At 41.5% G+C, this 12,186-nt stretch overlaps 1 protein-coding gene across 2 annotated transcripts in view; it reads left to right on the forward strand.

Annotated features, from left to right (window-relative positions):
* Positions 1-12,186, forward strand: part of LTK (leukocyte receptor tyrosine kinase) — a 95,690-nt gene that overhangs the window by 44,121 nt on the left and 39,383 nt on the right. For both annotated transcript variants that reach the window (XM_057403979.1, XM_057403977.1), the window contains exons 3-6: positions 2,092-2,247; positions 2,884-3,106; positions 9,728-9,867; positions 11,797-11,934. In XM_057403979.1, coding sequence (XP_057259962.1) covers positions 2,092-2,247; positions 2,884-3,106; positions 9,728-9,867; positions 11,797-11,934 — 657 coding nt within the window. The remainder of the gene's footprint in view (positions 1-2,091; positions 2,248-2,883; positions 3,107-9,727; positions 9,868-11,796; positions 11,935-12,186) is intronic.

The following is a 12,186-nucleotide window of genomic DNA, read 5'->3' on the forward strand; positions in this document are numbered from 1 at the left end:
AAATTATTTTGTCATAAATATTAGTTTAAAGTAACCATCTGAAAAAGAAAAGGCAAAAAGAAAAAGAAAAGCTCTCACTTTGCTCTCTTGCACTGTTATGCTGTTGGGAGAGAAATTGATTTCTGGGTTTTATGACCAGCTAGATTTTTACCTGATAAAAATATTACTACTGCTGGCAGCAAGTCTATGAGTACTAAGCTAACCTGTCAAACTTTCACAGATCTGAAACAGCATAGCAGGTCTGTATCAGGACTCTGCTTTGTCTCACACAGGCATGGAATTTCTGAACTATTGAGATCCCTAAAGCTGTTTTACTGAATCATCAAACCTTAGCACAGACATCTTTCTCTAGATCCAGCAGTCAGGAGAGTGGCTGGTGTCCTCCTTCCTGTGCTCTGCTGGAAGCTGTCATTACATATGCACATTAGAAACAATTTGCCAGTCCATCTGCTTATGGCTTTCGTTTAAAAATGAAGGGCTGAACACTGCAGCAGACCTTTGCTAAGCTTTATGGATTTGATGAGGTGGGCTGAGAAGTTATTCAGGTGGCTGTGTCTGGTGGCAGGGTGAAAGGCAGCAATCTCCATCACCAAGTCAGCCAGAATAGGCTGGGGAGCTTGTAGAGGAACTGGAGGAGGATACGTGTTGGGGTGGGAGTTAACAGCCTGTCCCAAGCCACAGCAGTGTGCATCTCTGTAACATCTGTGTTTCTCTTACCTCTGCATGCTGTGTGGTGTTTCATCAAAATGTAGTTAAAATTAACTTTAAAAATTAAGAAAACTGGTCTGCTTTGGTTGGAAAGATTCTTCCACTTCTCTTTTGGGAAGTTTAAAGTATAGGCAGTCTTCTGGAGGCTCTTACCTGCCCCATCTGCACCTAGTTGCACAGCCCTGACCTTAATTCTCTTCTTGATATCTGTCTTTTCTCCTCCCCAGGAACAGGGGTACCAAAGGGATGACATTGTGTGACGTTTGCAAGGTCTGAATACCCTCTGAAATTAGGATTCCAAATGCAAATGTTTAGTCTCTTATTTCGGGTTCAAATGGGTTCAAACTTAAACAGGGGAAGTTCAGGTTAGATATAAAGAAGTTCTTTACTGTGAGGGTGGTGAGGCACTGGAATGGGCTGCCCAAAGAAGTGGTAAGTGTTCAAGGCCAGGTCGGATGGAGTCTTGGGTGACATGGTTTAGTGTGAGGTGTCCCTGCCCATGGCAGGGCAGTTGGAAATAGATGATGCTAAGGTCCTTTCCAACCCTAACTATTCTATGATTCTATGATTTCTCATATAGCCTGGGGGTCCTCCAGTTATTACTGTAATATTGTTATTACTACTGAAAATATCATGCAAGTTAATATCAGCTTACCATATCTATTCAGTCCCACTCTGTGTGGGAGAGCTTTTTGCAGCTAACATCCCTTCAGGGAGCTTATATTAGGTTGATGAGAGAACAGTGAATTACTTTTTGTCTGGTTTGTAATATGCTGATTATGAAAAATTCTGGCCAGGTTGATGTAGTGTTCTCAGTGCTGTGAACAGACTCTGGGTTTTGTTAAGAGGGTGTCCTTGTCCATCCTGCTGGAGGAAAAAAGAGCTGCTTAAAATAAATAAATAAATATATACATACATAATATGTAAAGCTTGCATTGCTCAACTATTCTGCTTGAGACTCTGTCAAGCTCTTTCTGCTGCTGAGGGAGGGTTGACTTTCATTTGTTTCTCTCTGCCACAATGCTAAATCCGTACAGTTTTGATGTCCTTCCTGCACTCAGTATTATTCTCATTCAGGTTTTTATGTACATGTGGCCTAGACCTTCCACTGATGTAAATTCACTGTTGATACAGGTAGGAGGAAACTGATTTACACCTGCCAAGAATGTGCAGGGCTTTTTTTATTCTGGCATGATCTTCACCCACCCTGGGAGAGACTTTGTTGTAATTGCAAAAACAAGCTTCCCTTTTTCCCTTCAACTCTTCTGTTTCTGGGAAGAGAAAGCTCCCGTTCCCTGTGCATCTGCTCATTCATGTGCCTGCATTACCCCTGCTCCTTGAAATGGGGAAGGCCTCCACGAAACTTTTGGTTTCTCGTAACAGAAATCTCTTGCAACGTCGGCTCAAGCTGTTCATGGGTGACGTCTAGAGACCGTTCTGGAAAACCGGACTGGGTGTTATCTTCAGTTGGTGTCCTGGTGTCCCAGGAGAGGCAGCAGCAGCTTCTGGAAAACAGCTCCTCCCATGGAGAGGTGGAAGGTAGGCAGAGTCATAGCTCCCCTCGAATGGACATCCCCTTTCTCCCAGCACTGATACCAGCTGTGGATGGCAGCAACAGAAGCCATTAGGCTGAGGCCTTGAGCATGTGTCACTGACAATACTGCCGTATGCTGGCTCTGGTGCACAGCTCGTAAAGGTGCTGTCAAGTGCCCAAGAGTCACTAAGAGCCATATAATCTATTTATACTGCCTAAGTTGTGTATGTATGGACCCTGTAAATAACCCAGCCCCTTTATATACTTGTTTTGTACCTCCCTGGTTTAGGATAAGCTACTTTGGCTTATGGAGGCTGGATTTTTCCTAGGAAGCTCAATCCTTTACAAGCCAGGGTTGGCTCCATATGTTTGCTGTCTGACTTGCAAAGTCTTTGGTTTTTGTTTTGTTGAACATGTCTTCATGCTGCTTTGTTTGGTTTCTTCTCATTCCTTCTATCACATCTTTACTTATTTCTCTCATTTTTCTTTTATTCTCCTTTCTCTGCTTTCTGTTATTTGGGCGTTTGTGCATAGCCCTTGCCTTCCTCCTCATGATTCCTTCCTTTAAACTCCATATCCATTTTCCTCTTATTATCTCTCTTCCACTCACTGTGTGCGTCTCTTATTTTTTTAACTCACAGGGGACATTTTCCTCCTGAACACCAGTAGGCTCCCAGATAGATGTGAGTTCAGCCTGCATAGCCCCATCCTGCCTGGGAGCTTGGACTCTTGCTTGCTGGAGCTGGCCATATGTTCACAGGATGCTGTTCCTCTGCTCCAGAGGTTCACAGTCGAAATCAGATATGTGGAGACAAACAGGAATACCATAATTGCTCTAAGAGTTGGCCATGAGGAGGATGCTGGGTAAGACAATCCATTTGCAGCTGTTTATACTTTGAATTGCAGGGTAGAGTGAAGTCCCTCCAGGCCAATGTTTATCAGTGTCTTCTCCCTTCCTGAGATTGTTGCTGCAGAAAATGAAGGTAGAACTGACAGAACTCAAGTGTGCAGCTACCTGATGGGCTGAATGTTACAGACCCAGCTTGTGTGTGTCCCCTTTGCAAAGAACACGCTTGCTTAGGACTCACTCTTTTTCGCTTGCATTTGGAAGAGTCAAGAGTGGCTGACCCTCTCACTGATGCTAGGACCATAGCTGTAAAATGCACTCAGTCTGAAGACTGCCTTAGCAATATTGAAAAATATTCAAGGGGTCACATTTGTTACAAGGGTCACATTTCTCAGTCTGAGGCAGGATTAACTACCTGTTCTGTAATTTCCTCCTTCTGACTGCTAAGTTCAGGAGCATTCTCTTTTGCTTCATTTCTAGAGTTCAGAGAAGAGAAAAACAGAGGCTAGGGGTGAGAAGAGGTGAATACAAAAAAAGAAAGTGCAGCAACCCTGGATCTTGTCCTGTATTTTATTCTGTTTGATCTTTCCAGTGTTTCACTTTTTCATTCCTGTGTGTAGCAGGATGCAGTGAGAAGGAGAAATAGGCAAAGGGAATGAATCACAACAGGAAAAAAGGAGAAAAGTCCACGTGTCATCTGATTTTGCCATTTTCCATGTGCTTGTTTTTCCTTTGCTTCAGTCTGCCTTGTAAGAACCTGGGTCAGACACACAACAGAGCTTTTTATTTCCATCACCTGACTGACTCCCATGGAGAACTTAAGCAATGGATCCCAGTTCTTGTTTTCTTTGAATTCTTTGGCACTCCCCAGGCTGCCATGGAAATCTGTAGCCAAGACTCCTGGTCAGCCAAAGATAGCAGAGTTTGACTAAAACATAGTATTTATTTTCCTTCAGATCCCTCTCCTGCTTTTAGTTATTGCTCACTTCCTTCCTGGCTGCTCCTTCCCCTTCTTGTGGGATTAATTTCTAAAGTTCTTTTTTACCTGTAACTGCCCTTGCTGCTTTGATTATCTGACAAGCCACTTTAACTGCATCCACAGCTCCATTCCCCTGTATAAACTCATAAAATGCTTTTTGGATATACTTAGCTGGCCAAACTAAGCTTTGATCACAACCACTGCAGCATCTCTGGAATGGATCATAGATGTTGTTTAACAGTTTATTTGAGCATTGCAGAACCAATTTTACATGAAATCAAGATAATTATCTATCCAAGAGTGATGATATTTAGATTTATTAGAATGAAATAGGCTTTACTGGAAGCTGGCATAGATACTGGTATTATGTTTTCTTTATTGAGTGAAATGAAGCACTGATAAGCTCAGAGGGTTTAGTATTAAGGTTTTAAAGATGGAAGGCAACTGAGTCCCATTTTAAATGAAGTTAGAAAGAATAGTAGATAGACAAAACAGTTACGAACCATGTTAGGTCAGATACCCTTCCTTTCCCCCCTCATTACAGGGAAATTCTGTAAAATCTCTGCATAATTAGAGAAAAATGTGAGTGTGAAGGCAGGACAAACTGTTTCTGACGGAGCTTCTTACTAGGCAGGTAGTCTGAAATGAGCATTCTTTCCATGATTAAGATTTTAACAACACTGGTTGTTAAGAAGAGATATCATCCTGAATTGTTCCTGCTTTCCAGGGGCTTTCCACAGGGAGTGGAATTTCTACAAGCTTTGTTGTGATAAACAAACATTGCTGCACAATTTAGGGCAGAACAAGGAGGACAATGAGTAAATGACCCTGAGAGAGATGCCTGTGTGTAGTACATAGTTTAACCATTGACAATTACTACCAAGGAATTGTCTTGAGATCAGAGTAGAAGCTTAGATACAGAAAAAAGACTAGGTGACACTTGCTCAGATAACCAGGCACTCCATAAAATCCTGCGTCAGCCCCTTTTGTCACCCCTCAATTCCAGGACCAAGCTACACTTCTTCATAAACTCCAGCTGCACCAGACCTCTTCAATGAACTCTCCTCTTTCTGGACCTAGAAATATTCTCCTGATGATGTTTTGTCATTCAGGATCCATCAGAAACACTGTTCCCAAAAGCTTTTATGTAGGTCATGCAAGAGAGAAAGTTACACCTCACTAACTACTAGGAATTACCATAAAATTAAAGTAATGGTGTTGAAGCTGCCACTCATTTTTTCACATGAATACCCGTAAAGACCCAGGTGGGCCTTCAGAGACTGTGTCCTGTGAACAAGTAGCACACAGTCACAGTATTTCTTGTTACATATACTATACCTACAGGTTGTGGGTATTCTGAGTTACTAGCATTAGAGAGAGAACCACTGAGGGAGTGAGGTGTTTGAAATTCTTTATATGAACAAAAATATATAAAATTACATTTCTCATTATCTCAGTAGAGCTCAAACATCAAAGCCTATTGTTTTCCTTGCAAGTCCAAGCCTTCACCTGGGAGCTGGCTCAGAAAACTGTCTTCACTTTCTCAGAGTTAGTTATAGTGTTTGTACAGGTCACGTCTGATGTCTCTTTTACTATTTTGCTTATCCCACCTTTTCCATCTTTACCGTACAGACGCAGAAACAGTCACAGCTGCAAATTCTTCTTAGCCCAGTATGCTTTTGTTTTGAATGGTTTCACATGCTTGTGCTTGGTTTTGACCACAATTATTTCAGTTTTGTCAGCTGAAACTGTTTCAGTAATTCTGTTTCTTTCAACTCTTAAGTACTTGCACTTTAATGAATATAAAAAAGCACCACTTGGGGCAGAGATAATCCTTTCCCTTTTCACAGTCAGTAAAAGCTAAGTTGATTTTGTTCTGTTTTCTTTCTGAAATATAAGGCACTGGCCGTGATAGTCTTGGCAGGTTAAAAAGCAAAAGGTTCACAGCCATGTGCACACATGGGTTTTCAGTTAGCCAGCCTCACAAAATAATATTGCTTAATTTTTTGTGCCTTCCCCCTTTTGTGGAGGAGACAGTGGTGCTAGAATGCCCTGCTAGCTTCTGAGATGTATGTAGAACCTTGCCATCTTTGACACTTCTGTTAACGTGGTTGTTCTCATCCACAAAAATTATTTGACTTCTGCTATCGTACATTGAAACATTGCCATGTAGTTAATCTGAACATCTAGAAACATGCATGGTCTTTTGGGTTTCATAAAGTAGGTGTCCAACGGCATAAGCCTTTGAAAGGGAGCAGTGTGGTAAGCATCCTCAGAAAATGCCTAATACATACTGACACACTGTGAACACCATTTCAATTAAAAACCTGGATGTTGATGAGGACATGCAGGCAACAACTTTCTGTATGTAGAAAAGGAATGTAAAGTTTCTAATTTGCCCATTCACTGGTTGAGCCTAGAAGCAGTTAGCATATTGCAGAAATACCTTTGCGCAATAACCCATGCAGTGAGTCCCCCTAATCCCAAAAAGGTTTCAGCTTTCCTGTTCAGCTTTATTGAATTTTTCACTCTTAATGAAGAAATTGTTGTTCTTAATATTAAAAGTCTTTCTTTAAATTAATCACCAGTTACAGTTGGATATGGAAAGGCATGGCATAGAAGGGATTGGCAAGGAGGGGGAGGAAAACTTCGGCTCAGCAGAGGAGATTGAGAGGCTAATGAAAATCAGAAGTTGAAATTATAGGTTTGCAGGGTGAATCTTGAGTTCTTTTGCCTTAAGCATCAGGTTGCTTGTAACTCCAAACTTTCTATCCATGCAAATATCTCAATTATGTCAGAGTGATAGCCCTTCCATACACACAGATCAATTTTAACATCTCTATTTAGAAGAATAGTAATATTACCTCGTTACTTGAGATCTGGTTTGACATATAATCAATAGTAAAGGTATTGCCGAACTTGTCTGATGCAATGATCCATCTTCACTAAATTGACAGTGGGCTCCATTCCGGATTCCATTAAGGAAATTAAATTGGTTTTGACTAGCTCCCATTTGGATAGTGGGAACAAGCGAAGAAGGTGTAACTATATACAGTATTAGAAATCTAGCTGCAGTTGGCTCTTGGAGTGAAGCTTTCTCTGAAGGGGAATACCTTGCTGATGATGAGACTCCATAGACTGAAGTATTCTGGGTGATGTAAAGCTACTTGTTGTTTTTACAGTCTCTGAATGCTTGCCAACTTTTGCTGTGGTGTTATAAATGCATCCAAGTTTCAGTGCTGGAGATACTTTAGTGCAGATATAAATGTTTTGTGGGACCTTAGGGCTCTGACTCAGAAGAGCTGGCAGTTCACAGTAGTGGTTTAAAGTAATGGCCTGGCTCTTCTATCAGATGCCACAGTTCTTCCAGCAGAGATGGCAGAATGGACAGTGTGTCTTTCTCAGTTGTGACGTTTCGAAGGTTGGTTTATTGAGTTACATCACCAGTGATTTTCATTTACTTTGATACCTCAGGCTATTAATGGCAAGTTCTAACGTGTCTGGCTCATAAACCATATAGGATTATGGTGCAGCAGGTGAACTAGTCATTGTTTTCAGCATGGGGCAGTAATCTCTTTAGTTGCCACTAAATATAGCTAATACTGGTTGTGAATCAGACGCTGTGTGCTACCAGTTCCTGCACTCAGGAGTGTGATAATGCTAGTGATACTGTGATGTCTCAGCTCCAGGGGTGGGCTGGAACAGGGAGGCACTAGAACTACATCTCAGTGCTCAGAAGATCTAGTATGCTCAATAGGTAAAATCAAAAGATTTAAAGACTGCCCTTCAGTGGATCATTGAACCAACTTGATTAAGACGCACTGATTTTTGTGGCCAACAGGATGCAATGGAGTGATGAACAAAGCTGTGTCACATAGCGTAAGTGATTCAATTCTATGTCACTGCTGAATGGCCTCAGACATTGTGCCACAGTGTGGCAGGGGGGACTATATAACTGTAGTTATAAGATATATTTATAAGTGCTGGACATTCCCAAAGCTGAAAGTAAAGCAGTCATTCTCTTTTGGTAGGCAGTAGAGATGGTACAGTTGCAGTTCAGGGCTGGATATTTCTGAAGCTGAATTAAATTATATTGAACTATTGAATATGATATGATGGGACAATAAAGAGGTGAAACAGGGTCATGGAGGGTCATCTTGATAAGAGGAGCTCAACTTCAGGTGAGTTTAGTGCGTTTGTTGGTATTTATGTGTGCATACAATGGTGAGAGTAGAAGATGGGGGGATGCCATAGAAGGGAGAGTCAAAAACTCGCACCAGAAAAAGGTGTGCAGCTGGTTTGTGAAGGCAAGAATGAGTTACTTAGCTAATCCGTGGCAAGCAAAAGCAGAGAGTATGACAAAAGATTAATGTTATATTGGGTTTTTTGCAACTTGCAAATTAAGTGGTCTGTGATTTTATATTGTGTCCAGTAGAGATGTATTTGTTGTCCAGGTGTTGCCTTCTAATGTGTTTCTGGTGCAGGACAGGGGCTAGATGATCACTTCATGGCAGCTGAAGGCATTTCCCAAAGGAAAATATAATAATAGGAGCAGAGCCTGAGCAACACATCTTAACACTGTAGCCTGGCCTCCCTGCCATAGCACTGGCACTGACTCAGAGTCACTCATCAACGGTGCCCCCAGCAGCTTCAGCAGCATGCAGGGGATGGGTAAATGTGTTTCTGTCTGGTACTCTTTCCAGAAAAGAGTTAAGAGCAAGGATTGCTTTGTCCCTATCCTTGCTACGATCCCTTTACAAAATAACAACATACACTTTTAACTGTATTTTATTTTCTCCTTAATGTGAGGTGGGACAGTTTTTTAAAATAAAACCAAAATAGAAAGATTTTTTTTAAATCCTGCTGTATTTTTTTGATGACACCTGGATACCCTGACTCCCATCAGACTGACTTGAGCGAGCTCCTCTGGAAATTGCCATTCGATACCTTTATGACGCCTAACAACCATCTTTAAAATTAGAGTGCCTGGGACCATGTCTTTCTCTGCCCTGCCACAAGTGCAGCGCAGTTGAGAACCCTTTGCTCTCTAGGGGCTATGGGATTTGTTCTGCAGTGAAATGTAAATTGCCAGACAATCTACATTTTCTGCAACACCACATCTTCTTCCCCTTGCTTTGTGGGTGCTCTTTAGCTTCTTAAATTGAGAAATGAGATCGAGAAAGCATAGAAAGGGGTTCTTACACTTGACGCAACCAAGAAGCATTCAGACATTTACTTCCAGTAGGTACAATGGTCAGTGTTACTTTGAAGAGATCCAGAGACTTGTGCAGCTGCGTGATTGATCTGTGCTTGCAAGAGCAAACAGAATGCAACCATATGTGTGGAAGGCACATGCAGCGGCGTGTCCAAAACTGGTGATCATTTAAGTCTCATTTTAATCTAATCATTTGGAATAGTTGCACCTTTTCATCATTAGTGATAGGATCTGCAGCAAAGATAACTGAAATGAACTTGTTAGGCTGAACTTCACTTGGTTTATATTAACATCCTTTTGTTACGTTGGAATTTACATTCACCAATCTATTTCCCTTGGGGATACTGTTACTGCTATTTGGTAAACTGCACAATCTTTATGCTAGAGATCCCATGGATTCCAGTGTGCTGTGTGTATGTCTGATAGCTCTTTGTGGTCTTCTAGGATGAAATGGAAATACCTGATGGCCCAGATTGGCCGTATAGAAAGACCTTTTGAAATCACCTTGTTGTATTCAAACTGTGGAGTACAAGAGGTTGGAGTATTGGCAGTGGGCTCCTTGCAACTCAGGAACTGCTTTCATGGTACGTTGCAATACAGTCAGGTTTGGAATAACCAAATGCAATCAGAAAAGAGAACAACATCCTCACCAAAACTGAAGAATGTGATCTGGGACTTGATCAGATGTGTTTTAAATGAAAGCTGAGTCTCCTTTGGGATTTCTGGCAATGCTTACCTGTCAAGGGTCACATTTGCATGCTTTATGTGTGTGCATGAGTATATACTTGCTCCAAAAGCAAGATTGAAGCTCAGAATTACAGAAGTGATTTAAAAGTGATCATCTCTGCTTTTCAGCTTTGCTTTGCTTCATCTTTGTATGAGAAAACAACAGGGCTTATGTTGCATCCAGCATCAGGGATGGAAAAATGTCTTTGCCTAGATTGTTTTGACATTAACATTTCTTTATTAAATACACAAGAACAAAAGATACCATATGTCACCAAAAGCCTTTTCCATACTGGAGCTCTATCTTTCAAGTCTATAAGGAAAAGAAGCATTCATCTGCTCTGCATGGAATCTCTTTGCTACTGCCAGAACTTCCATCTAAAATGAAAATAATTGGAATGTAAATGTTTTCTCCAAAGGACTGAGCACTCAGCTCAGAAATCCTCAGTTTTGCCTGACATTTACTGTCCTGTTGTGTGTGCCATGCAAATGATCCTCAGTTGCTGTGCAGAACCTTGCTAATGTCATTTAAGCTTCTTGGAAGTACAAGAGTCTGTCGGCACAGGCAGCCCTGCAGGTTGGAGACATAATCATCTTCACTTCCTGGTTTTCATGTCGTAATGTAATGCTATTGCCTGATTTGCAGACACTGTAGAAATAGCTTGGAACGTAATGTAAAAAGCTTCAAATGAAAAAAAAAGTATATTGGTTTCACAGAGCTATTTCATAATGTATCATGAAACTGAGTTTGATCATATTAGAGTTTTAATTTTATTGCAGTCATTAATCTTTATATAACATTTTTAATCTAATGGGGTTTTGACAGTCATGGAGTCTTGAGAGGATGTGTATGGGCTGAAGCACTATGCTAAACACTCAGCCCCTAAATAGGCTGATGCGTGTAGGCAGGACAATACAGTGCCATGAAGAAATACTACTTCAGACTCCTTTTGCATGTCTTCCAGAGCAGTAATAATCCCAGTGGAACTTCTTGCAGAGGTCTGCTAAAGGGAAGCAGGTCCAGAAGGTGCAAACCTGCAGGTCCATAACAGACCCATGCACATTAACATCCACAGGACAGGCTGGGAGCATTGAGTCATTCTTTTGGGAAATATCAGACTTAAAACTGTGTTCAGCCTCATTGCTGCGTACTCATGCAGTCAGTCATTTGCTCCTAATAGCTGACTAGACTGGCTAGGATGCATGGTTAAAGCTCTGCATAGAGAGCCCAACTTGCTGGAGAAGCAGCTGTCTTCATGGGCTGGCACAGAAATGTGTCAGCAGCACAAATGTTAGTTAAGCCTGAATCTTTATAGGGCATAGCAATGTGTCTGTCTTGACTGGAGCTAAGTGTGTGTCTCTGCTTCCAGCAGCAGTGTCATGCAGCATACCACAGCTGCCTGGCAGGAGCATAGCGATGTGTGTAGAACCGAGGAGCACATCATGCTGGGAAACTGCAAGATCCTTCATAACAATAAAACCCCATCAAAACCAAAACAACCAACACACACAAACACCCCCCAAAAAAGTATAGTGATTATCTAAAGATAGCACAAACACAGCAGAAGACAGTGCATGAGAAAGGAGCAATAAATTTGGGCTCCATGAGAACTGAGGTGACCTACAGGAATGTCATGCTGGGGTAGAAACCTACATGATAAAGAGCAGAAGTGAGTATTATCACCCAAAGAATACTGTCTGAGGTCCTTCATGTGAAGGCTGATACATGTGAAGGGTCATACACTTCTGCCGAAGCATCTCTGGGCTTCTTTCTGTTTTTCCTTTAGATAAAAAAAAACAAGATCACTCTATATATGACAAAGTCTCCACCTTCCCCTGCTTTCCTGGAGGCTGTGTCAGCCACCTACAAATCTGTGAATTCATCAGTGATTGCCCTGCCAAAGAACGGGAAGGAGTGAGGTGTGGTGAGTATGTGGCATGGCACCTCGTGGGAGCCCTCCTCCCTTTAGAAGAAATTTAGGATGAAATCTCTAGATTAATTCAGTATCTTGCCTCCTTAATTAACTTTGCCTATTTACATTAATTGGATACCAAGATTCACTTCGAAAAATCACCCTATATAGGATAAAATGATTTGGATTGTTTGGCTTGGATTTTTAAATACTGCAGTAAGGATCTCAATGACCTGCCTTGTGTAGTTGCTGCTACTGCAGAGA

This window comes from Pezoporus wallicus, unplaced genomic scaffold, assembly GCF_028554395.1.
Source record: "Pezoporus wallicus isolate ANWC-B61680 ecotype Strahan unplaced genomic scaffold, APGP_CSIRO_Pwel_v1 contig_8673, whole genome shotgun sequence".
NCBI classification, from domain to species: Eukaryota; Metazoa; Chordata; class Aves; order Psittaciformes; family Psittacidae; genus Pezoporus; species Pezoporus wallicus.